The 27,499-nt window shown below is 47.5% G+C and overlaps 1 protein-coding gene across 1 annotated transcript in view; it reads left to right on the top strand.

The window, feature by feature from the left end:
- LOC119973296 (phosphatidylinositol 4-phosphate 3-kinase C2 domain-containing subunit gamma-like) overlaps positions 1 to 27,499 on the top strand; it is a 307,465-nt gene that overhangs the window by 78,014 nt on the left and 201,952 nt on the right. Inside the window, 1 exon segment of the mRNA XM_038811105.1 lies at positions 8,511 to 8,574. Coding sequence (XP_038667033.1) covers positions 8,511 to 8,574 — 64 coding nt within the window.

Raw genomic sequence — 27,499 nt, 5'->3', positions numbered from 1 at the left:
TCCCCAGGACACTTGCATTGACCGTATAGTCCGCTCTTGAATTGGATCTTCCAAAATGCATCACCTCGCATTTGCCTGGATTGAACTCCATCTGCCATTTCTCTGCCCAACTCTCCAATCTATCTATATTTTACTGTATTCTCTGACAGTTCCCCTCACTATCTGCAACTCCACCAAACTTAGTATCATCTGCAAATTTGCTAATCAGACCACCTGTACCTTTTTGTCCAGATCATTTCTATGTATCACAAACAACAGTGGTCCGAGCACGGATCCTTATGGAACACCACTAGTCACCCTTCTCTATTTTGAGACACTCCATTCCACCACTACTCTCTGTCTCCTGTTGCCCAGCCAGTTATTTATCCATCTAGCTAGTACACCCTGAACCCCATGTGACTTCACTTTTTCCATCAACCTGCCATGGGAAACTTTATCAAACACCTTACTGAAGTCCATGTATATGACATCCACAGCCCTTCCCTCATCAATTAACTTTGTCACTTCCTCAAATAATTCTATTAGGTTTGTAAGACATGACCTTCCCTGCACAAAGCCATGCTGCCTATCACTGATAAGTCTATTTTCTTCCAAATTTGAATAGATCCTATCCCTCAGTATCTTCTCCAACAGTTTTCCAACCACTGACGTCAATCTCACAGGTCTATAATTCCCTGGATTATCCCTGCTACCCGTTTTAAACAAAGGGACAACATTAGCAATTCTCCAGTCCTCCGGGACCTCATCCGTGCTCAAAGATGCTGCAAAGATATCTGTTAAGGCCCCAGCTATTTCGTCCCTCGCTTCCCTCAGTAACCTGGGATAGATCTCATCCAGTCCTGGGGAGTTGTCCACCTTAATGCCTTTTAGAATACCCAAACCTTCCCCCTTCCTTATGCCGACTTGACCTAAAGTATTTAAACATCCATCCCTAGCCTCAACATCCGTCATGTCCCTTTCCTTGGTGAATACCGATGCAAAGTCCTCATTAAGAATCTTACCCATTTCCTCTGACTCCATGCATAAATTCCCTCTTTTGTCTTTGAGTGGGCCAATCCTTTCTCTAGTTACCCTCTTGCTCCTTATATACGAATAAAAGGCTTTGGGATTTTCCTTAACCCTGTTAGCCAAAGATATTTCATGACCCCTTTTAGCCCTCTTTATTGCGCGTTTGAGATTTGTCCTAGTTTCCCGATATTCCTCCAAAGCTTCATCAGTTTTAGGTCGCCCAGATCTGATGTATGCTTCCTTTTTCATCTTAGCTAGTCTCACAATTCCACCCGTCATCCATGGTTCCCTAATCTTGCCATTTCTATCCCTCATTTTCAGAGGGACATGTCTGTCCTGCATGCTAATCAACCTTTCCTTAAAAGACTCCCACATTTCAAATGTGGATTTACCCTTAAACAGCTGCTCCCAATCCACATTCCCTACCTCCTGCCGAATTTTGTTGTACTTGGCCTTTCCCCAATTTAGAACTCTTCCTTTAGGGACACTCTCGTCTTTGTCCATGAGTATTCTAAAACTTAAGGAATTGTAAATCGCTATTCCCAAAGTAATCACCTTCAACTGAAACGTCAACCACCTGGCCGGGATCATTCCCCAATACCAGGTCCAGAATGGCCCCTTCCCGAGTTGGACTATTTACATACTGCTCTAAAAAAAGTCTGCTGATGCTCCTTACAAATTCTGCTCCATCTACGCCTCCAACACTACATGAGTCCCTTCAATGTTGAGGAAGTTAAAATCTCCCATCACGACCACCCTATTGCTCCTACATTTTTCTATAATCTGTCTACATATTTGTACCTCTGCTTCACACTCGCTTTTGGGAGGTCTGTAGTAAAGTCCCAACAATGTTACTGCACCCTTCCTATTTCTTAGCTCTAGCCATATTGCCTCAGTGCTCGAATCCTCCATAGAACATAGAACATAGAACAGTACAGCACAGAACAGGCCCTTCAGCCCTCGATGTTGTGCCGAGCAATGATCACCCTACTTAAACCCATGTAACCCGTATACCCGTAACCCAACAATCCCCCCATTAACCTTACACTACGGGCAATTTAGCATGGCCAATCCACCTAACCCGCACATCTTTGGACCATAGTGGAGGATTAATCACAGCTGTGATATCGGGCACGATTCTCCGACCCCCACGCCAGGTGGGAGAATCACGGGAGTGCTGGGTGATTCCCGCCACGCCTCCCACACCCGCACGCGATTCTCCCACCCCACCCCCCCCAAAACGGTGTGCCGAGTTTACGACAGGCTGCTCGGAGAATTGCCATTCGCCGTTTCAGAGTGCCGATTTTCCGGCCCGGATGGGCTGAGTGGCCTGCCGAATCCGACCAGTTCAAACCGGCGCCCATCATCTCTGACCAGTAATGCAACTCCTCCACCCCTTTTACCTCCCTCTCTATCCCACCTGAAGCATCGATATCCTGGGATATTTAGTTGCTAATTTTGCCCTTCCCTCAACCAAGTCTCAGTAATACCAATAACATCATACTCTCAGGTAATAATCCAAGCCCTAAGTTCATCTGCCTTACCTGCTACACTTCTCATAGACCATAGAACAGTACAGCACAGAACAGGCCCTTCAGCCCTCGATGTTGTGATCGATGTTATAACTGCATTACGTCAGCTGATCAGAAAGAATACTGAATTTAACTGGACTCAGAGTCATACTAAAGAATGGACAGATCTGAAACAACAGTTGATCCAAGCTCCCAGCTTGTCCTTCTTTGACCCCAGCAGACCCACCAAAATTTCAACTGACGCTAGTAAAAATGGCATAGGTGCAGTTCTACTGCAACAAAACCATTTAAATGAATGGGTTCCCAAAGCCTTCGTATCCAGATCCATGCCTGCGACTGTGTGTAGGTACGCCCAGATTGAAAAGGATTGTCTTGGACTTGTGACTGGAATTTCCAAGTTCCACGAGTATGTTTATGGTTTACCCAGGTTTATTCTAGGGACAGACCATCGTCCACTTGTCCACATCCTTGAAAAATTTAAATCAGATGACACCACTGCTACAAAGACTAATGATGAAATTGCGTAGAGATGATTTTAATCTTATATATACTCCAGTTAAAAATTTAGCCACAGCTGACATTCTATCCAGATCCATCAACACTGACATTCTTCATGCGGAATCAATCAATGACATTGATTCTGACCTGCAACTTTTCAGAGAGTTACTTCCAGCCTCTGATTCAAAGCTTCAACAAATTCGAGCAGAAACACAGAAAAATGCTGCTTTGATCAAAGTTATATATTATCCACAACATGGATGGCCCAATGGTCATTGTCCACAATACCAGAGTATGCAGTCTGAACTGACTATCTTGGATAGTATTTTGCTAAGACAGGATCGAATTGTCTTCCAGACAGCATGAAGTCAGAAATGCTCACTAGACTTCATGAAGGTCGTCTCGGCATAGAAACATGTAAACGCCGAGCCAGACAATCAATATATTTGCCAGGTGTAAACAAAGATATATCTGACATGATATCATCATGTTCAACATTTCAAACAGATCAGAATCAACAATGCAAGGAACCATTACAACAGCATGACATCCTTACGTCACCATGGGTGAAAGTGGGTATCGATCTCTTTCATTCATTGGACTATATTCTAGTCATTGACTATTTTTCTAATTTTCCTGAACTCATGAAGTTGAATAATCTTACATCCAGTTCTGTAATCAAAGCATGCAGAGAAATGTTTGCCAGGCATGGTATTCCTCATAACGTCATGTCTGACAATGGCCTATGTTTTTCGAGTTATGAATGGAAAGAATTTTTAACAATTTACAATTTTGAACACATCACTTCAAGTCCTCATTTCCCTCAGTCCAATGAGAAGGTTGAGAAAGGCATCCGCATAATTAAACAGTTCCTGAGCAATTCAAAAGATTCACAATCTGATTTCTATTTAGCACTACTTAATTATAGAGCATCACCTTTATCATCAGGATTATCTCCAGCTCAGATGTTATTTAACATAAGAACAACTCTACCTCAGCTACATATTCCTGATCCTGAACAACATCTTGCTGTGAAGAAACTTCAGCAACAGAGACTGAAACAAAAACAGTATTTTGATCTACATGCAAAAGATTTGTCAATTCTCACAGAAAATGATAGTGTTCGATTCAGACGTCCTGAAGGAGGTTGGTCTGACATTGCTCATATCATTAGGCAATTTTCTCCCAGATACTATCTGATCAAAACTTTAGGTGGCAACATCTACAGAAGAAAGATCAAGAAGGCATACAGCATGCTTGCCTTCATTGGACGGGCTATTGAGTACAAGAGTTGGCAGGTCAAATTACAGTTGTATATGACTTTGGTTAGGCCACATTTGGAAAACTGCGTGCAGTTCTGGTCGCCACATTACCAGAAGGATGTGGATGCTTTAGAGAGGGTGCACAGGAGGTTCACCAGGATGTTGCCTGGTATGGTGGGTGCTAGCTATGAAGAAAGATTGAGTAGATTAGGATTGTTTTTGTTGGAAAGAAGGAGGTTGAGGGGGGACCTGATTGAGGTCTACAAAATTATGAGAGGTATGGACAGGGTGGATAGCAACAAGCTTTTTCCAAGAATGGGGGTGTCAATTACAAGGGGTCACAATTTAAGGTGAGAGGGGGAAAGTTTAAGGGGGATGTGCGTGGGAAGTTTTTTATGCAGAGGGTGGTGGGTGCCTGGAAAGCTTTGCCAGCGGAGGCGGTAGAGGCGGGCACGATAGCATCATTTAAGATGCATCTAGACAGATATATGAATGGGCGGGGAACAAAGGGAAGTAGATCCTTGGAAAATAGGCGACAGGTTTAGATAAAGGATCTGGATCGGCGCAGGCTGGGAGGGCCGAAGGGCCTGTTCCTGTGCTGTAATTTTCTTTGTTCTTTGAAATCATTGCAATCTACTTCCAGTCAAAGCTCAACACAGGTTGTTCCTCGCCTTGACTTACATCACACAATTTCAAAGCAAGTTGAACAACTGAATTCCAATCTGACAAGCAAAAAGAACATTAAAACTTCTTCATCACATTTGAAATTAAGATGATTGACAAGGAGAAGAAGAAGACCAAATCGACTGAATTTGTGAACTTTTACATAATTCTAGTAATTGCTGTACTATGTAACCACTGCATTTCAAATGTTAAATTTTCTTTTAATATAAGCAAGAAAAAAGGGGGATGTAGTGAACTGTATATCAATATACATGGTCAATATATGTAATGCTAGTACAAGCAATTGAAAACTAGAGGCCTCACTATCAGGACCTATATTAATAGTTTTCCCACTCTTCGTTACGAGAGTGTGTATCAGGTGCGCAGAAACAACAGAGATAGAAAAGCAAGAGAGAGAAGAAGTTATTAGTTGTCAAAGCATTTTATTGTATAATTTAGTTAGTTATCTTTACAAATGTTTCTTTATTTTACTAGTTGAGTATGAAGTAAAAAGAACTCAATATTTATTTATATTACTCAATAAATTAGTTTATATTTACAAGAAGACTACTGCTCATTTCAACAACTCGGCTGGTTCATAATGAATAAAATATATATTACGCAAGGTAATATAACAAATTGCATTTAGCATCTTATATACCTCAATTAGATCTCCTCTCATTCTCCTAAACTCCAGTGAGTATAGGCTTAAACTGCTCAAATTCTCTTCTTAATATAAGGCCTTCATCCCTGGAATCAGTCCAGTAAATCTTCACCAAATCTAATGGATTTATATTTTGCCTCAACTGAGCAGACCAAAACTGTGCGCAGTACTCCAGATGTGGTCTTACCAATACCCTGCACAGTAGCAACAGCACTTCACTACTCTTATACTCTATTCCATTTGCAAAGAATGCCAAAATTCCATTTGCCTTCCTTATTATTTCTGCGCCTGCATTCTAAATTTCTATGATTCATGTACAAGGGCATCCAGATCCCTCTGCACCAAAGCATTTTGAAGTTTCTCTCCACTTAGATCTGGGACATGATTTAATGGCCTCATCATGCCAGACTTAGTGTCGGAACAAGGCACCCCAGGACCCCCATTATCCACTTGGCTTGTTACATCTTTGAAAATTTGAGCAAATTAGTCAAACATGATTTACCCTTCTTAAAACCATGCTGACTCCGATAGAGTGGTGATTTGCACAGGGCTATGTTTCTAGTGGGTCTGTAACTCTCCAAATTCTTTCCAAACTTACAGTTCTTCATGTGTGTACCAGATCAGATTGTGTCACTAGGCTTTTGCCTCTTCACCAGAACACATCCCAATCCCCTGATAAAACAGACTGCCCATTACCCATTCCAATCCGCCTCCTAGCACTTACCTCAGGGCAGTGCCCAGGAGGCAAAGAACAAAGAACAAAGAAAAGTACAGCACAGGAACAAGCCCTTCGGCCCTCCAAGCCTGCGCCGAACATGCTGCCCGTCCAAACTAAAATCTTCTGCATTTCCGTATCCCTCTATTTCCATTCTCTTCATGTTTTTGGCAAGGCGCCTCTTAAATGTCACTATCGTCCCTGCTTACACCACCTCCTCCAGCAGCGAGTTCCAGGCACCCACTACTCATACATCTCCTCTAAACCTTGCCCCTCGCACCTTAAACCTATGCTCCCTTGTAATTAACCCCTCTACCCTGGGAAAAAGTCCCTGACTATCCACTCTGTCCATACCCCTCATAATTTTGGAGACCTCTATCAGGTCGCCCCTCAACCTCCTTCGTTCCAGTGAGAACAAACCAAGTTTATTCAACTTCTCTTCATAGTTAATGCCCTCCATACCAGGCAATATCCTAGTAAATCTCTTCTGCACCCTCTCTAAAGCCTCCACATCCTTCTGGTAGTGTGGCGGCCAGAATTGAACACTATACTCCAAGTGTGGCCAAACTAAGGTTCTATACAGCTGCAACATGACTTGCCAATTTTTATACTCAATGCCCCAGCCAATGAAATCACCACTCTATCGGAGTCAGCATGGTTTTAAGAAGGGTAAATCATGTTTGACTAATTTGCTCAAATTCTTCAAAGATGTAACAAGCCAGGAGAATAATGTGGGTCCTGGGGTGCCTCGTCCCGACACTAAATCGGGCGCGACGAGGCCATTAAATCATGTCCCAGATCTAAGTGGAGAGAAACTTCAAAATGCTTTGGTACAGAGGGATCTGGATGCCCTTGTACATAAATCACAGAAAGTTAATATGCAGGCGCAGAAATAATAAGGAAGGCAAATGGAATTTTGGCATTCATTGCTAATGGAATAGAGTATAAGAGTAGCAAAATGCCTTATGCCTTCTTGACCACTTTCTCCACCTGTGTTGCCCCTTTCAGTGACCTGTGGACCTGTACACCTAGATCTCTCTCACTGCCAATGGGTCTTGAGGGTTCTACCATTCACTGTATATTCCCTATCTGTATTAGACCTTCTAAAATGCATTGTGCAATGACATTGATTCCTTTGTTCAAACAACGTTACTGTGGAAGCACTACGAGTGCCAGGGAGCTCGCACAAGGATGTAAATGATTGATCGTGCATCATCCTTTTAATAATCATAATTATCACTTATTGTCACAAGTAGGCTTCAATGAAGTTACTGTGGAAAGCCCCTAGTCGCCACATTCCGGCTCCTGTTCGGGGAGGCTGGTACGGGAATTGAACCTGCGCTGCTGGTCTTGTTCCGCATTACAAGCCAGCTGTTTAGCCCACTGTGCTATTTTATTTTATTTTTTTCCCCTTCCACCACCTCTTTGCCTCGATGTGGTTTGTGTGTGTGTGTGTAAAGAGTGGGGTGGATTACAAAAGGAGATGTGTGTTGCGAAATGGGTAGTAGATAGCCAGCTACATTTTTTGTCCATTTAATTAAAGATACTGGGCTGGATTCTCTGTAGGCAGGATCCTCCGTTTTGCCAGCAGCACTCACGCCTGTGGATCGTCAGACGGCCTGGGTGTGCCCACAATGGGAAACCCCATTGGCCGGCTGCCAGGATGGAGGATCCCGATCCCACTGCCAGTGGGGGCTCGCCGCACCAGTTTCCTGGTGTGGCGGAACAGATAATCCGTCCACTGTTCAGAAAAAAAGGTTCCTTGTGTTTTAAATCTGGTGTCTGTGGTTTATTGGACTCAAAGAGCTTGGGTATTAAAATAAATCTAACTTCCCTGGCGTTGTGACTCCGGGTCAAGTGAGGTTGCAATTGACTGCACATTAGCTCAGGATGTCATAACAGTTGTGATTTGATTCCCATTCTACTGTTACCTTTAAAATCTTTTACCAGCATCTTCAAGATAACTTGAAGTAAACAACATTTTGTGAAGTTGCCCATTGAAAATGTCAACTGTTGTTTCAAACGCAAGGCCAATTCTCTGACTTTTGTTTCCCCCTAACCTTTGCAGCCTTAAATTTAACGACCCTTCAGTAAAATGACATCAGTCTGTGCCTCTTTCCTGTTTATAGCCTTTGCCGCACTTAAATTTTTAAATCTCATTTCCACAGGAAAGACCTGAGTTCAAAGCTCAAAAGCTATCACGATGAGGCAAAGAGTCTTTTGTCCAGTCAGGTAAGATGGGGGAATATGAAGCCGCCTGTTGTACGCAGCTGCAAATTTAATTTGAAGTGGCAATGCAATTGGAAAACCTCCTTGAAACAGGATGTCTCCTTAATTCATCCATTCTCATTAGACAAGCTCTGCATGGTTGCAAACTAATATGCTCCCTGACCAAATGGGTCCTCTAAATGAATACTTAATAATACAGCGAACCTATAATTGCTATGGACTGATTCATGAATTAGATTATTCAATTGCTAAAAGGTACTGAAATTTAAATGAATTCTGCACCGTGCAGTCAGAGCCATGAGATGACTTTGTTTTTAAACGTGTTGGTTCAGACTGCAGTCTGTTCTATACTGTAGTATCATAGAGTTCATACAGTACTGAAGGAGGCCATTTGGCCCATCAAGCCTGCCATGCTCCTCTGAAAGAACACCCTGCCTAGGCCCACTGCCCTGTCCTATACCCATAACCCCAGCTAACCTTTGGACACTAAGAGGCAATTTAGCATGGTCAATCCACCTAACCTGCACACCTTTGGATGGCGATGGAAACCGGAGGAAAACCACGCAGACACAGGGCAAAAGTGCAAACTGCACACAGATGGTCACCCACAGCTAGAATAGAACCTGGGTCCCAGGTGCTGTGAGGCTAACCACTGTGCTATGTTGTTACTTTGTGCTGCATTCGGCATTTGCACAGGTCAGCACTATGTGCAATTGAACAGCATCTTTGGAGCGTGCAAGCTGAAGTGTTATATAACAATAAACTTGCAGCTCAATATTAAGAGTCGATTCCATGGGCACTGACTATCTAGGGAATAATTATCATTCCGTGTCTGGGAGGGATTTATGTTTTTCCATTTCAGACTGGAATAGGCAATCTAATGAAAGCAAGGCACCACTGCGTTCTGCACACACATATTTGCTTTTTCTTCTTATTTCATCATGTTCTATTCAGTGAAGGTTGGCTTGTCATCGTAGTGCATTCACTCTGGAAGTTGTTTTCTATTCATTCATGGGATGTGGGCACCACTGGGAAGATCAGCATTTGTTGTCCATCCCTAATTGCCCCTGCGAAGATAATGGTGAACTATGTTCCCTTTAAAATGCAATGGGCGCGATTCTCCGCCCCCCACGATGGGTCGGAGAATAGCGGGAGGGCCTTCCCGAAATTTTTCCCAACCTCCCGCTATTCTCCACCCCCCCCACGCCCGCCCCCGACACGAATCGCTGCTCGCCGTTTTTTTACGACGAGCAGCGATTCTCCCCTAGCCGATGGGCCGATTTCCCAGGCCTTTACGGCCGTTTTCACAAACGGCAACACACCTGCTCTCACCGTTCGTGAAAATTGCCGCAAAGTGCCGTTCTGGGGAACCATGGCACCGATTGACACGGCCGCACCACGGCCGTGCCAAGGGTGCCATAGGCCCGCGATCGGTGGGCACCGATCGCGGGCAGCGGGTACGAACCCCGCGCACTTTTTGTTCCTCCGCCGCCCCGCTGGTAAGTCCGCGGGGCGGCTGAGGGGCATACCGGCCCGCGCATGCGCGGGTTTCACGCATATGCGCGATGACGTCATCCGCGCATGCGCGGGTTGGAGCCGTCCAATCCCGCATGCGCAGCTGACGTCATCGTGCGCATCAGCCGCCGTTAACTTTGTTGTGCGGGCTTAGCGAATTTCGCTAAGCCTGCGATGCCGAGGTTCACGGGGCCCCGCTGCTAGCCTCGACCGGGGAGCAGAATCGGGTCCCGGGAGGGGGCGCGGAGGCTGCTGTGAAACAAGGCCGGTTTCACGGCAGCCTTCACGACTCTCCGCATTTGCGGAGAATTGCGCCCAATAGTTGTGCACAACCCTTTTACATTTTCTACAAGGCGGTTAGGTGGAGTATAATGAAGTATGTTAGACCAAGTCACTCAAAGGGTTAACTGCAAAAGCCTATATGCCGTAGAAGCAAGTGACATATACTCATGTGATCTGAGTCGAGGGGAAAGCAGCACGGAAAGAAGCTAGTGCAGGGAATGTTGAAAGAGTGTTCAGTTGCTCCTGTCTATTGTCCTGTAATTATCAACATCTTCCCCAGTCCCACATTAACCCTTGCTGCGCTGAAAAATCTTATACTACAGGAGAGTGTTTTCATAACTGTAAATATGTTATAAGATTAGAGTGCTTGTAGCTGGCAGTTTTCAGGAGTTAGTGAAACGACTCCAGCTCAACAGCACAAAAATATATGGTGACAAGCAGTAAAAAAGTGTCGATAGTAAAATCTCCAAAAGAAAGTTTCAAGGAAGCTGCAGGCCTAAATCAGGCTGCAAGCATGGCCAATGTGGCACAGGAGATACACTCAAATTTTCTTCCTATCAGGTCTCTCAGTAAAGCCGGTCAGTATGCTTTTGTACACATTGGTGACTGTGCAGATCACATTTCAGTTACTTTGGGATTGATGAGGGTAAAGCAACATGGACGCCAAAATCATTGATGCACTGTAGACAGATTTCAACCTCCACAAGAACAACATTGTGAAGCACGCAAAATTCAGTAAACGTCCCCAGAAATATAGGGAGAGCATCATCACATTTACTGAAGATTTGTACTGAGTAGCAGAAGACAGTGGCTGGGACTGTACAGCCATTTTTGGCGTGGATGCAAAATCCAGCAAGAGGCCAAAAGCGAGATTCTCGCCAAAGAAACCTCACAGCCCAATCATCCCCACCCTCTGCCATTGATATAATGAAGTTCTCGCCCTGGAAGATCAGGAAATTCATTTTAATGTCATTAGTGTATTTTCCCCCCACATTGGGATTTCCCCAATGAGGTTTGCAACAGGTTTTTAAAACCAGGAACCAGACGGAGGGAACCCGCCGGGGGCACCATGTAAATGTGGCCCCGGGGCGAGAGGAACATGCCCGGGCAGAACTCTGGCAATTCCCCCTCTTGCCCTCTGACACCCTGGCACTTCCCCCGGCACTCAGGTACTCCTCCCCCAGCTATTTCTCGGCTGACTCAGAAACAATTAGGATAAAGCGACAGAACAACAAAGTTATTGATGCATTGGAGACATATTTCAATCTCCACAAGAACAACATTGTGCCAGTGGGACACATGAATCTAAGATCGCCCCGCCAGCAATACATCATGGGACTGGATCATTGTAGTTTATTTTGATGCTTCTGTCCCGCCCCCGACCCACCCCATCCTGACATCAGACTTTGCCAAGTTCCAGGAAATCTCACCCCGTGTCATTCAATTTCACAGTCCACGGGTCTCCTGATATTGTGAAATTCGATAACAATCCACAATTTAAGGACTTAAGGGGCGAGATTCTCCTGCCCCCTGCCGGGTAGGAGAATCGCCGGGGGGCAGCGTGAATCCCACGCCACCGCTCCGACGCCGGCTGCCGAATTCTCTGGCGCTGATTTTTGGGCGGGGCGGGGATCGCGCCGATCCAGTTGGGGGCAGTTGGCAGCGGCCCCCCTGGCAAATCTCTGGGCCCCAATGGGCCGAGCGGCCGCCCGTTTTCGGCCAGTCCTGCCGGTGGGAAATGGACATGGTCCATACCGGCGAGATCTGGCTTGGACGGCAGCTAGCGGAGCCCTCGGGAGGACGCGGGTGGATCCAGCCCTGAGGGGGGGTCCCCCATGGTGCCCTGGCCTGCGATCGGGGCCCATCGATCTGCGGGCCGTGGGGGCAATCTTCCCATCCACGCCGGCCTATGTAACGTTCCACCATGGCCGGCGCAGAGAAGAAACCTGCTGCGCACGCACAGGAAACACGGCAGCGGTTCTGCACAAGCTCCAGAACACGCTGGCGGTCCTGCGCATGCGCCAATGGTCACCGGCCGGCGGAGGCCCTTCGGCGCCGATTGGCTCGGCTCCAACCCCTCCAGCGCCGGGGTAGCCCCCGGAAGTGTGGAGAATTCTGCAACTACCAGGCGGCCCGACGTCGGAATGGTTCACACCGCTCTTTGGCGCAGTACATGTCCACATGCAAAGTTCACTGAAGTTTTCTCAGGCTATTTGAGAAGCAGAGAGGTGTCAGAACTGCAAAGGCATTATTGATAAAGGTTTAATAATAATAATCATCTTTATTGTCACAAGTCAGCTTACATTAACACTGCAATGATGTTACTGTGAAAATCCTCTAATCGCCACATTCTGGCGCTTATTTGGGTACACAGAGGGAGAATTTAAAATGTCCAATTCACCTAACACCATGTCCTTCGGGACTTGTGGGAGGAAACTGGAGCACCCAGAGGAAACCCACACAGACACAGGGAGAATGTGCAGACTCTGCACAGACAGTGCCCCAAGCCGGGAATTGAACCTAAGACCCTGGAGCTGTGAAGGAACTGAGCTAACCACTGTGCTAAAGTGCATTTTCAATGTGAATTCTTGAGCATTCGTGCAAGTTACTCACAGTATTACAATCCCAGACCCCAAAAGTGGCAATGACAGTGGACCGAAACCACAATATTTTAGATTATTTTGTAGGACATTGCAGAAAGAATATTTCACTTCAGGAGTGATTGCACGACAAAATAAAGATTTGGTATTTTGAAACAACACTTTGTTATTAACACAATATTAAAAATAGCTTATATTCCATCTCACATCCCAATGACACAGAGTAACACTTGCTTTCCAGAACAGATTTGGCTTCTGTTAAAACCCCTGCAGACTCTGGCTAGATGTTTTCAAAAAAACTGTTTTGTTTCAGCATCATCCATTGTCCTCAGACAAGTCTGCACTGCTTTAAATACTATTAATCTTTTTTAATTAGCCAACCGTGAGAGAAAAATACTTTACTTCTGGTCTAGAGGTTAGCCAGATCATTCCTCAACTCAAAAGCTTTCTCAAAATGTCTGAGTGTCTTAGTTCCACCCAGCAATTACATCATCTCCCCAAATTGAAATTAACTCCCCAAGCTAAAAACATATTGGCCGGGATTCTCCGAGCCCACGCCGGTTCGGAGAATCGCTGGTGATGCGGGAAATACCCACCACGCCGCTCCGATGCCGGGATACAATTCTCCGGTGACCGCAGAATCAGCACCAATCGCCCCCGTGCAGTCGACGCTGCGCCGGCTGGGGGCTGCTGAAAGAGGCCCCTGTGGCGATTCTCCGCGGTTGACCGGCCCAATTCCTGCCGAGTCCCACCGGCGTGGTTCCAACCTGATGCCAACTGGTGGAGCTCGGACCCACAGCTGCGGTGGCCGTCCTGGTGGCGGGGATGCAGGGGATCTGAGTCCGGGGGGGCATCCATGGCGTCCAGGCCGGCGATCGGGGCCTACCAATTGGCAGGTGCCTGCGATCTGGAGGGGGCCTACCTCTTTCCGCAAGGGCCCGCTATAAGTCTCCGCCATGTTGCACGATGCCAGCATGGAGACAGCCACCACACGCATGCGCCGGCATGGAGATGGCCACCACGTGCATGCGCTGGCATGGAGATGACCATCATATGCATGCGCGGACCCGTGCTGGCCGTGAAGGGCTGCCTTTCAGCGTCGGAGCAGCACGCAGCACTCTGGTGCCATGCTGGCCCCCTGAGGACCGCTGAATCGCTGGGCCAGGAGGCCATTGATGCCAGCGTACTCCACTCCGGTGTTTACACCGGCGTCAACACGTGGCCGGGAGTTCGGAGAATCCCAGCCATTAACTCCCCAGGACTCCCCCTAGACAAACAACATTGCATTAGCCCAGGATTTCAAGATAGTCAAGTTCACCTCTGGCTCCTAAAAGCTTTCTGGTCTTGCAAAACAAGATTATTTTAAAAACGTGACTACTGCAGTCAAACACACTCTAAACCAACTCTCAATCTCTAAATTGCCAGATGTCTACAATTCAATAAAGCTGAAATCCTGCATTGTGTCACAATGGGAAGAAGGTTGCAAACACAGATGCCTGGCCTTCCACATACATTGATGCCACAGGTCAAAGATATAGACTTAGAGAAAAAGATAAAACTTACCAAAGTAATCAAAGTAAAAACTATAATAGTCATCGCAGAGCAAGAACATTATCAGATCTTTGGCAGGGAGAATAGGTTTAGGGGGTGGTTTAGCTCGCCAGGCTAAATCGCTGGCTTTTAAAGCAGGCCAGCAGCACGGTTCGATTCCCGTACCAGCCTCCCCGGACAGGCGCCGGAATGTGGCGACTAGGGGCTTTTCACAGTAACTTCATTGAAGCCTACTCGTGACAATAAGCGATTTTCATTTTCATTTCATAGGTTTGAATCAGAGATCAATCAGGATTTGAAGAAATAGTCAAGAAATAACCACACCCGAGATCGTACAATTTTCAGAAGGAACAGAAGAGTGTTGATTGTCATTAAGTAGCGGAGTAAAAATCAGAAACCAAAGAGGTTGCAATCATCAGAAGCAAAGGAAGACAATGAAGCAGGTCATCCCAAAAAGTATACCAGTTCAGATTCTGTTCAACAGTGCCCAGAGGACTCGCAGCAAAATGAGAAGGTCTCAGTCCCTACAAACAAAAGGAGAATGAGGTCACCTGGAGGAAACTGGAGAACCCGGAGGAAACCCGCGCAGACACGGGGAGAATGTGCAAACTCCACAGAGGTACGGTAGACAAGTGAAGACACCACAATGCTTATCAATGTTAGAGAAGGTGAGAATCTCAAAGCAAAGTGGAGGGGAGAGAGAACATGGAAAGAAAAACAACATTTACCTGCAAGAGGAAAAGAGGCTACACTCCCTATCAGACTTCAAAATACTGAAATGGTCAAAATGACAAAGAGAGAGATGCACTGGGTTTCCAGGGATGACAGAGAATGCTGAAGTCTGAATAGAGACTGGGGGGGAGATGTAGTATAATGGAGTATGTTAGACTAAATCCCACAGGACAGCACCATAGCACAAGTGGATAGCACTGTGGCTTCAGAGCGCTAGGGTCCCAAGTTCGATTCCCCGCTGGGCTACTGTCTGTGCAAAGTGCGCACATGCTCACCGTGTCTGCATGGGTTTCCACCGGGTGCTCCGGTTTCCTCCCACAGTCAAAAGACGTGCAGGTTAGGTGGATTGGCCATGATAAATTACCCTTAGCGACCAAAAAGGTTAGGAGGGGTTATTGGGTTACGGGGATAGGATGGAAGTGAGGGTTTAAGTGGTCAGTGCAGACTTGATGGGCCAAATGGCCTCCTTCTGCACTGTATGTTCTATGTTCTAAAGGGTTAACTGTCAGGGTTTGAGATGTCATTGAGGGAAGTGACATATAGTCATGTGATCTGAGAGTCGAGGAAAAAGCAACATGGAAAGGTGTGCTCTTATTATTATGAATATGGTTCAGTAAAGTTTTGTAGCTGACAGTCTTTTCCAACCCCAGCAACACAGTAACATATTGTACAGCAGTACATGCACAGTATTTGTCACAGAGCAAGGCTGTACAAATCTACCTGGCTGCTTGGCAGCCACACAACATCATGGGAACATTGATGCCTCATTAAACCGCTGTGGTATTTATGGTGTAAGTACACCCACAGCCCTATTCCAGAGGGACGTTGACCCAACAGTGATGAAGAAATGGTGATATATTTTCAAGTCGGGCTGATGTGCCACTTGGAGAGAAACTTGCAGGTGGTGGTGTTCCTTTATTCTTCTCGGCCAGTGTATTTCAAAATGTTTTACCCAGGGTCCACTTTTACCAATGGCCAGCCTTCAGAGTCCATGGAGGCCAACTTCATGACCCATGCCAGCCGACCTTCGTGACCCACGCCAGTTGTCCTTTGCGACCACGCCAGCGAATCTTTGTGACAGACCATTTTTGCTTACTTTTAATACAATGCGGTTCACAGGAGGAGAGGACAATGCACATATCAGGTGCAGAGTTCAGCCGGTTCCTTTGTGCTGTCTTCATCTTTGTGAGGACAGAAATTCCAACCTCGCACATGTAGGTCATTATGAAGGGCAACAGCAACAAAATGCTTGTTTTACTCAGCACTGGGTGCTCCTCAGAGACACTACCCCAGAATGCTGACTGCATCATGGACTTCTGGTGCATTTTTAAGGTGCTGTCACAGGAGATGCGATCAAGTTTAGTCTCTTCATTTGCAGACAGCTGTCAGTTAATAACTGACTCTGGGTCTCAACTGAAAAGGGTTTTTCATCCACCTCTTCTCAAATTCAGGAATGTCTCTGAAAAATAACAACAAAAACTGTTGATCAGCGCACCTAGAAGTGACTGAATAAGGCTTGCCAGTCTAATAATAATAATAATCTTTATTGTTGTCACAAGTAGGCTTACATTAACACTGCAATGAAGTTATTGTAAAAGCCCCTAGTCGCCACACTCTGGTGGTTGTTTGGATACACAGAGGGGGAATTCAGAATGTCCAATTCAGCTAACAACACGTCTTTCAGGATTTGTGGGAGGAAACTGGAGCACTCGGAGGAAACCCATGCAGACACAGGGAGAATGTGCAGACTCTGCACAGCCAGTGACCCAAGTCAGGAATCGAACCTGGGTTCCTGGCGCTGTGAAGCAACAGTGCTAACCACTGTGCTACGATGTCACCCTATTGACAGTTCCCCTACTAACATTGCTTTATTCTATGTGCTGCAGCAGTTGGGAAACATGTAGTAGGTTTGGTTTTATACTTGCACTTGCCAAACTTTTAAAAAACATCTATTTCTTCACAGTGCTGAAAGTAATCATCATCCTTCCCTTGCAATTTAAGGTTCTGTTCATTTAGAATTAGAAAGATGTCTGCAAGTTAAAACGTAGTTACCATCTAACTCTCATTTGCCAATATGTCCCTGCATATAACACCCATAATAATAATAACAGCTTATTATCACAAGTAGGCTACAATGAAATCACTGCGAAAAGCCCCTAGTCGCCACATTCTGGCGCCTGTTCGGGGAGGCCGGTACGGGAATTGAACCTGAGCTGCTGGTCGTGTTCTGCATTACAAGACAGCTGTTAAGCCCACGTGCTAAACCAGCCCCTGGTTGCATCCTGATTTTAATTGGCGCAATTAACAAAGCCATACCTCAAGAAATCATCTTTTTACTGCTTTGTTCCCTATTTCAATTTCTTCTTAATGGGTTGTTCACCAGAGGCCCTGGAGCTCTGTATGCAGTTCATACCAGCACTGCTCTGTCCTGCTGTGGACTGTCCTGAGCAGCTCTCTCCTGCAGATTCAGATGTGAGATCCTGGCCTGTTTGTGCCTCTGGCCCTCTCTTCCTTATTAAAAAAAATCTACCTTCAGTTCTTCACAGTCCTGTCGCTTGCTTGCTGGCAGCTACAAATGGAGGAATCTCTCCTCCATGATTTTGCGCTGTCAGTGTACGTGCTGGGCATGTGACCAGCTCTCTGCCATCGCCTCGGGTGGGAAGACTCCATCATTCGCATTTAAAAGCTGGTTGCAACAAGCATTTTCAACTTAGGAGCCGGTCGCACACATTGGGTGCTTCTCCCTTGGCTGATCGCTGCATGACCCTCCCAACACCCACCCACAATCACGACCCACAGTTTGAAAAACCCTGTTTTAGATGGTAGAGATCGTTGTCATAGCGACACCCATAAACACCACAGAGGATAGTCGATTGATCTTGTGAAGTTTGTGGAATATGAATTCACTTACAGATGGGGACTGACCGGCTGTACGATGTTAATGGAGCACATGCGTTATTTGTTCCAGGCTCATAACTGTGGTGATATAGAACATAGAACATAGAACAGTACAGCACAGAACAGGCCCTTCGGCCCTCGATGTTGTGCCGAGCCATGATCACCTTACTCAAACCCACGTATCCACCCTACACCCGTAACCCAACAACCCTCCCCCCCCTTAAACCTTACCTTTTTAGGACACTACGGGCAATTTAGCATGGCCAATCCACCTAAGCCGCACATCTTTGGACTGTGGGAGGAAACCGGAGCACCCGGAGGAAACCCACGCACACACGGGGAGGACGTGCAGACTCCGCACAGACAGTGACCCAGCCGGGAATCGAACCTGGGACCCTGGAGCTGTGAAGCATTTATGCTAACCACCATGCTACCGTGCATCACTGTGTATACACAAGGGGTTAATGTAAATACACTACAACTAAGTAACCACCAGAGGGAGCACCAGAGATGTCATGACACACAGACATACCGCCAATGGGTCATTACAACAGGACACAACCAATGGGTAATCAGGACACCCAGAGGTGGCATTACCACAAGGTAACAACCCATATATAAGGACAGGGCACACATGCTCTGTCTCTTTACACAGGTGACACTTAGAGAGTAGGACAGGGGCAAATCAGAAGCATCACACCCACCACGTGGCTTAGAGCAGACTGGTTAGTTAAACTGAGTTACTATAGCAAGATTCGCAGGAGAGTCGAACTCATAGAGAACTGTGCTAATGGTTCAATTAATCACATTGAACTTACTTCAAGTCTGGAGTATCTTTTGGTCAAAGCTGCATCGAGTTGCAGCCTGTGTAATCCCAGAGTACATAACACAACATGGCATCAGTGAGTGCCTGTTGAGTCTATATAGTTCAACTCAACAAGATCACTACCAGCAACAGCACCCAGGCAAGATGATCGAGATTCCGGTTCCTCAGCAGCTCAGGTACCATGGCAATCTCAGTGCCAACTGGCGTGCATTCCAGCAGAGATTTGAAATTTACATGGTAGCATCCGACTTAGATGGTGTGGCCGATGCTGAGAAGATAGATCTTCTACTCACCATTGCGGGTGAAAGTGCAACAGAAATCTTCAACTCCTTCAAGTACTCCAGGCAGTCCAGGACACGTTTGAAAACTACTGCGAGGTGAACACAACAGAAATCGGTAAAACTGGCGCCTCTACTCACCACGAGGCAAAGATAGGCTTGCAACAGAAGCAAACAGCAATTTTGATTGGCAGCCATCTTGCACAAGGAGCCGCACATGCACAGTTCCTGATAAGACGCGATCCGGCAAACCAGTGTTTTGCGCATGTGCGAGAAGCATGCGCAGTTCCGAAAATCGTGCACAGTAAAGGAAAGTCCGTTTGCCATGTGTAACACCCATTACCTACCAAAATCACTGTAGGGGCTCTCCTACAGACAACGAAGCATGTGATGCCCCCAGGTATACCAGAGAAACCTCTCCGGAGGAATGCCAGTGACAGACAATGGACGACTGGAAGTACTGAAGAGGGGCACAGCCCAGGCGAGGCTGACGGAATTGGCAATACCTGTATTATCGAGGCAAGCAAAGCCAGCACAGGACCATACCATGCAGGTTTGTCCACTTCCAGATGAAGAGATAATGCGGTTGAACAGAATCTTCACGGCTAAGGTCACCCCAATTGATTGTTTAAATTCTGTTTAAGCCTGTCATTAGTGTACAGCTCGCAGTCCGTGTGCCATCTGGGAGGGAGGCTAAGCTGAGGGTAACTGGAGGCAGTGAGGGGAATCAGAAGGGAACTCAATATCCTTCTCCACATGCCTGGCTGAACAGCAGCATTTTAATCAGGCTGGGACCAAACAACAGAGAATGATGTGTGATGATGAGAGACCTACGGGCTTGATGGATTTCATTCATGCCGATAAAGGGTTTGGTCCATTCTTTATTGGCACAGTGAACTGCAAATAAAACATATCTGTCGGGGAAGTCTATTGGACGGTGCCTGGGTGATCGCGAGCATGCCGTGATTGACAGTCACTTTATTCTGGTTGCATTTTGTGCTGACGGTGCCTGGTTGAGTTTATATGGTTGCAGCTTGAATTCAGCCAGTATTGCTGTAATTGAGTGGAAGACACTGAATTGATTCAGTGTTTATTTTTATTCATGAAAGCAACTACAGATCTGAAGCAGTGGCAACATTGTACACTTTAGAGTGGCCTACATGACAATCAGGAACATTTTTTCATTTAAAAATTGAACCAGCACATCGTTTTGCATGTGTTAATGTCACTACCTAATAGCTAATTTATGAAGATGTATTTGGTAACTTCTGTTTTAAGCATTTCCCTAGATTGTTTCACACTAGAGTGTAATAGATCTTTGAACGTTCCTCTCTGGTCTGTAAATCTAAATAGTGATTTATCATTCTGATGTATCCTATTACATGTTTAATTTCTTTAATAAATGGGAGCTGAACTGCAGAATGTGTTACCATAACAGTCCCTTCAGCTCTGAGAGCTGGGTTCAAAGTTCGCCGATGGGTTGAAAGAATGTGCCTGGATGTGGAATCTGTTTTTGCAGTCCAAATTCAGTTTCTGGTGGGTTGCGCTATGAGACGCTGTCCTAAAGGCCTCTTGAATAATCACACTGCTGCAGCACAAACCAGACGGATCATTCAGCTCCCACAGTGGGCAATGCTCACTCAGCTGATGCTGGCCAGGATTGCCAGAGGCATATTATAACCAACCTCGCTATCGTAGGGCTATTGGGATGAGGTGGGGTTGGAAATCCAAATCCTTGATAGTTACCCAGTCCATGGGTATGGATTTGAGCTTGAAGATTGAAGCTTGGTTGGGATCCCTTGCTGTGGGTGAAAACATCTGACTACGCTGACAGGCGAGGCAAACACAGGAGCTTCGCCAACTGGAAGATTTTGGGATCATTTTGAATCTTGTGTTGTGCTCTGCTGACACCAACGAGGAAGGAAACTATGAAAGGTAGAGAAGCGATTTGTTGGGAATTAGAAAAATTCACACAGGTCCTCTTTTATGTTTGAGTTAAACCACACTGTTGGGAAACAGTGCAAAACAGATATACCACTTTGGATACTGTTGGCTGGAATGGCCTCACAGGGGAAAGCAACAACAGCCAAATTCATTTCACTACCATTGTCTTTGTTGTACAGAGAGGAATAAAAGGTATGGGAGTGCAATTGTTATTTATGGGGGATTGTAAGGGGAATAGGTAGGTGTTCCTGTGGCTGCAAACAAGACTCCAGGATGGTATGTACCTCCCTGGTGCTAGAGTCAAGGATGTCTCAGAGCGGCTGCAGAACATTCTGGAGGGGGAGGGTGAACAGCTAGTAGTCTTGGTACACATTGGTACAAACGACATAGGTGAAAAAAGGGATGATGTCCGAAAAGCAGAATATAGGGGGTTAGGAAGTAAGTTGAAAAGTAGGACCTCAAAGGTAATGCTGTCAGGATTACAACCAGTACCATGTGCTAGTCAGAACAGAAATAACAGGATATATCGGATGAATATGTGGAGGGGGAGGGTTTCAGAGTCCTAAGATATTGAGACCGGCTCTGGGGAAGTGGGACCAGTACAAGCCAGATGCGTTACATCTGAGCAGGACCGTAATTTATGTCCTCGGGAGGGGATGGGAACCTATGCGAGGAGTCAGAGCAGGGGGAATCGAGGACAAGAACAAAAGATATAGTGGAATAACAAAAGTGACAGGCAGAAAATCAAGGGCCAGAATCAAACAGGGCCTCAGTGAACAAAAGTGGGAAATGGACAAGTAATGTTAAAAAGTCAAGCCTTAAGGCCTAGTGCCTTCATGCGCACAGCATTCATGAGAAAATAGATGAATTAATCATGCAAATAGATAGAAATGGATATAATATAGTCAGGATTACAAAGACTTGGCTGTAGGGTTGATGCGCTATCAATTGTACTAAAGACACGAATGGGTACAAGAGAGGCTTTATTACAGTTAGATGTTTATCCTCCGACTGCAGCTGGTAGAATGGCTGCTCAGGAGAACTCATACATATTTATATGGTTCCTTGTGGGCGGAGCTAGCCGGCAGGGGCTACCAGCAAACCTGTAGTACAGGTACTGCTGTACATCCCCTAATACAGGCACACACACAATGACACAGTGGATCACCACATTCACCCCCTGTTAAAAATGAGTCCGGCGGGGGTGGCGTGGAACTATATACAAAATTGTGAATTATTTACAGAGGGGAGCGAAAAATAATATGTGCCCATCTTGTAAACCGGTGCCCGTCAGAGGTTAAGTCTGTCCGGTGGTCTGATGGTTCGCTGGGAGCGACGTAACAGTGGTGGCGATGCCTGTACAGGCGGTGGCGGCATTGATGGCATCGTGCTGGTGGTGTTGGTACTGGCGATGTTGGTGCTGGCCAGTAGCTGGATGACTCCAGGAGCGTGCCGAAATCTTCCTCATCCTCTAGCGTGGGCAGGGGAAGGAGGGATGGACCTGATGGGGCTGATGTTGGGAGTGCGCGTGGCGCATGGGTGGTGAGGTATGTGGGAGTGGGATTGGCACCCGAGGGAGCCAGGTCCCTGAGCGAGACCATATCCTGGCGGCTGTCGGGGAACCCCACGTAGGCATACTGGGGGTTTGCGTGGAGCAGGCGTACCCTGTCCATCAAAGGGTCCACCTTGTGGAGTCGGACATGCCTACGCAGTAGAACCGGCCCTGGAGCTGTGAGCCAAGTCGGGAGCGACGTCCCGGACGTGGACTTCCTAGAGAAGGTAAAAACACGTTCATGGGGCGTGTTATTCGTGGCAGTGCACAGTAGAGACCGGGTGGAGTGCAATGCATCCGGGAGGACCTGCTGCCAGCGAGCGGCTGGGAGGTTTCTGGACCGTATGGCCAGTTGGACGGCCCTCCAAAACGTCCCATTCTCCCTCTCTACCTGCCCGTTTCCCCGGGGGTTGTAGCTGGTCGTCCTGCTGGAGGCGATACCCCTGCTGAGCAGGAATTGACGCAGCTCATCGCTCATGAATGAGGATCCCCTGTCACTGTGGATGTAGTTGGGGAAACCGAACAGAGCGAATATGGAATCGCGGGCCTTGATGACGATGGCAGACGTCATATCCGGGCATGGGATGGCGAATGGGAACCTAGAGAATTAATCGACCACACTAAGAATATATGTGTTGCGGTCGGTGAAGGGGAGGGGCCCTTTGAAATCCACACTGAGGCGCTCAAAGGGGCGGGACGCTTTCACCAGGCATGCGCGATCTGGCCGGTAGAAGTGCGGCTTGCACTCCGCAGAGACCTGGCAGTCTCTGGTGACTCTCCGTACTTCCTCGACGGAGTAAGGCAGATTGCGGGCTTTGACGAGGTGGTACAACCGAGTGACCCACAGGTGGCAAAGGCTGTCGTGCAGGGCACGAAGCTGGTCTACTTGTGCGCTGGCACATGTACCTCAGGAGAGGGCGCCTGGGGGATCATTGAGCTTGCCGGGGCGATACAAGATCTCGTAATTATAGGTGGCGAGCTCGATTCTCCACCTCAAGATTTTATCATTTTTCATCTTGCCCCGCTGCGTGTTGTTGAACATGAAGGCTACCGACATCTGGTCAGTGAGGAGAGTGAATCTCCTGCCGGCCAGGTAATACCTCCAATGCCGCACCGCTTCAATGATCGCCTGGGCCTCCTTTTCAACGGATGAATGTCTAATTTCGGAGGCATGGAGGGTGCGGGAAAAGAATGCCATGGGTCTGCCTGCCTGGTTTAGAGTGGTGGCAAGGGCAACATCTGAAGCATCGCTCTCTATTTGAAAGGGCAGTGTCTCGTCTACTGCATGCATCCCGGCCTTGGCTATGTCTGCTCTAATACGGGCGAAGGCCTGTTGTGCCTTGGCCGTGAGGGGAAATTGAGTCGACTGTATCAGTGGGCGGGCCTTGTCCGCGTATTGTGGGACCCACTGGGCGTAGTAGGAGAAGAACCCCAGGCAGCTTTTGAGGGCCTTGGGGCAGTGGGGAAGGGGGAGCTCCATGAGGGGGCGCATGCAGTCGGGACCGGGCCCCAGGAGTCCGTTTTGGACTACGTAGCCGAGGATGGCCAAGAGGTTAGTACTGAACACGCACTTCTCCTTGTTGTAAGTGAGGTTGAGGAAAGATGCGGTGTGGAGAAATTTGGCAAGGTTGGCGTCGTGGTCCTGCTGGTCATGGCCACAGATGGTGACATTATCTAAGTACAGAAACGTGGCCCGCAGTCCGTACCGGTCAACCATTCAGTCCATTTCTCTTTGGAATACCGAGACTCCGTTAGTGACGCCGAAGGGAACCCTAAGAAATTGATAGAGGCGACCGTCCGCCTCGAAGGCAGTGTATGGACGGTCTGATTTGCGGATGGGGAGCTGGTGGTAGGCAGATTTAAGGTCAATCGTCGAGAAGACCTGGAACTGTGCAATCTGATTGACCATATCAGATTTTCGAGGGAGGGGGTACGCATCGAGCTGCGTGTACCGATTGATGGTCTGGCTGTAGTCCACGACCATCCTGTAATTCTCCCCAGTTTTAACCACTACCACTTGGGCTCTCCAGGGGCTATTGCTGGCCTCGATAATACCCTCCCGAAGCAGCCGCTGGACCTCAGACCTGATGATGGTCTTGTCCTGGGTGCTGTACCGTCTGCTCCTGGTGGCGACGGGCTTGCAATCTGCAGTCAGATTAGCAAAGAGGGAGGGGGGGTCAACCTTGAGGGTCGTGAGGCCGCAAACAGTGAGTGGGGGTAGGGGCCCGCCGAATTTGAGGGTGAGACTCTGGAGGTTACATTGAAAATCCAGACCCGGTAATAGTGTAGCACAGAGATTGGGGAGAACGTACAGGCGGAAACCCCTGAATTCAACACCTTGCACGGTGAGGTTGACCACACCGAAACCCCGGATCGGGACAGAGTGGGATCCGGAGGCCAGGGAGATCCGCTGGTTGGCGGGATGGACCGCGAGGGAGCAGCGCCTTGTCCAGGTGGATGAAGCTATCGGTGCTCCCGGAGTCTAGTAGGCAGGAGGTCACGTGGCCGTTGATTATCACCGTTGTCGAAGCGGTAGCCAGGTTGGACCTGGGGGTGGAAGATGGCGGCGCCCATTGTGCGCACTTTGTGGGGGCGGTGCAAGATGGCAGCGCCCACGGGCCACACGTGGACCTGGGGGAGAAGATGGCGGCGCCCACTGGTCGCACGTAGCCCCGGGAGCAGAGGATGGCGGTGGCCAAGAAATCGGGCGCGATAGCGGAAACTGCGTGGGCCTGGAACACCGCCGCAAAGTGGCACTTCTTGCCGCAGGATTTGCAGGTGGTGGCACGGGCTGGGCAGCACTGGCGGGGGTGCTTCTGTTGGCCGCAGAAGTAGCAGCGGGGACCCCCAGAGTGCGTAGTGTGGTGGGCAGCACAGGAATATTGTGCAAGAGCGGCCCCAGTCGGGGGGGGTCGGTTGCGGGGTCCACGAGGGGGAGGATGGGTGGGCTGCGCGGCGAGCGGGGTAGGACTGAACATTACGAGAAGCGACCGTCATGGAGACCGCTAAAGCTTTCGTCTCCGTTAGGTCAAGCGCGGCCCCTTCCAGCAGTCGTTGCCGGATGGGGTCCGATGCAATCCCCGTCACGAATGCATCACGCATGAGGAGATTGGAATGTTCCGTGGCCGTGACGGCCTGGCAGCCGCAATCCCATACGAGAGGGATAATGGCCCGCCAGAAGTCTTCACTCGACTCACCAGGTAGTTGTACGCGAGTGGCGAGTACATGCCTTGCAAATAGAGTGTTCGATTTCTGGACGTAGTTTTCTTTAGGGAGTTCCATGGTGCCTGCGTAATTCGGCGCGTCCTGTATCAGCGGGAACACGCTGGAGCTCAACCTTGAGTAGATTCTGAGCTTCCGTCGGCTCGGGAGTCGCTGAGTTGATATAGGCCTCGAAGCAAGCCAGCCAGTGATTAAAGTCCTTTCTGGCGTTCAGCGATTGCGGATCCAGCTGCAAGCGATCTGGTTTGATCCTGATGCCCATCTTGCGGAAAATCTAACTGTAATAAATTGATGCGCTATCATTTGTGCTAAAGACACGAATGGGTACAAGAGAGGCTTTATTACAGTTAGATGTTTATCCTCCGACTGCAGCTGGTAGAATGGCCTCTCAGGAGAACTCATACATATTTATACGGCTCCTTGTGGGCGGAGCTAGCCGGCAGGGGCTACCGGCGAACCTGTAGTACAGGTACTGCTGTACATCCCCTAATACAGGCACACACACAATGACACAGTGGATCACCACAAGGGTGACCAGGGATGGGAACTGAACGTCCAGGGCTAGTCAATATTTAAGAAGGACAAGCAAAAAGGAAAAGATGGTGGAGTTGCATTGCTGGTTAAAGAGGAAGTTAACTAAATAGTGAGAAAAGTTATTAGCTATGGCAATGTGGGATCTGTATGAATGGAGCTGAGAAACAATAAGGTGCAAAAACCCTTTGTGGGGATTGTATACATACCCCCAACCTGTAGTGGTGATGCTGCAAAACAAATTAAACTGAAATTTACAGATGCATGCAATAAAGGAACATCTGTAATTATGGGTGACTTTAATCTACAGATAGATTGAATAAATCAAATTAGTGACAATATCGTAGAGGAGCAATTCCTGGAGTGTATACGGGATGGCTTTCTTGATATGTTGAGGAACGAACTAAAGAACCGGCCAGCCTAGACTGGGTATTGTGCAATGAGAAAGGAATAATTGGCAATCTAGTTGTGCGAGGCCCCTTGGGGATGAGCGACCAAAATAAGATTGAATTAGTCATCAAAATGGAGAGTGACATAGTTGATTCTGAGAAATGAAATGAAAATCGCTTATCGTCACAAGTAGGCTTCAATGAAGTTACTGTGAAAAGCCCCGAGTCGCCACATTCCGGCGCCTGTCCGGGGAGGCTGGTACGGGAATCGAACCGTGCTGCTGGCCTGCTTGGTCTGCTGTAAAAGCCAGCGATTTAGCCGAGTGAGCTAAACCAGCCCCGGGAGTCCAAAAGGAAATTACAATGGTATGAGGCATGTGATGGCTATGATGGATTGGGCAACCTTACTTAAAGGGATGATGGTGGATAGGCGATGGAAAATATTCAAAGAATGCATGGGTGAACTGCAACAGTTGTTTATTCCTGTTTGGCACAAAAGTAAAATGGGGAAGGTAGACAAACCATGGCTTACAAGGAAAATTAAAGATAATATTACATCCAAGGAAGATGCATACAAATTGGACAGAAAAACAACAGACTTGAGGTTT

The sequence above is a fragment of the Scyliorhinus canicula genome, chromosome 11 (genome assembly GCF_902713615.1).
Source record: "Scyliorhinus canicula chromosome 11, sScyCan1.1, whole genome shotgun sequence".
NCBI lineage: Eukaryota > Metazoa > Chordata > Chondrichthyes > Carcharhiniformes > Scyliorhinidae > Scyliorhinus > Scyliorhinus canicula.
This window is presented reverse-complemented; position numbering and strand designations above follow the sequence as displayed.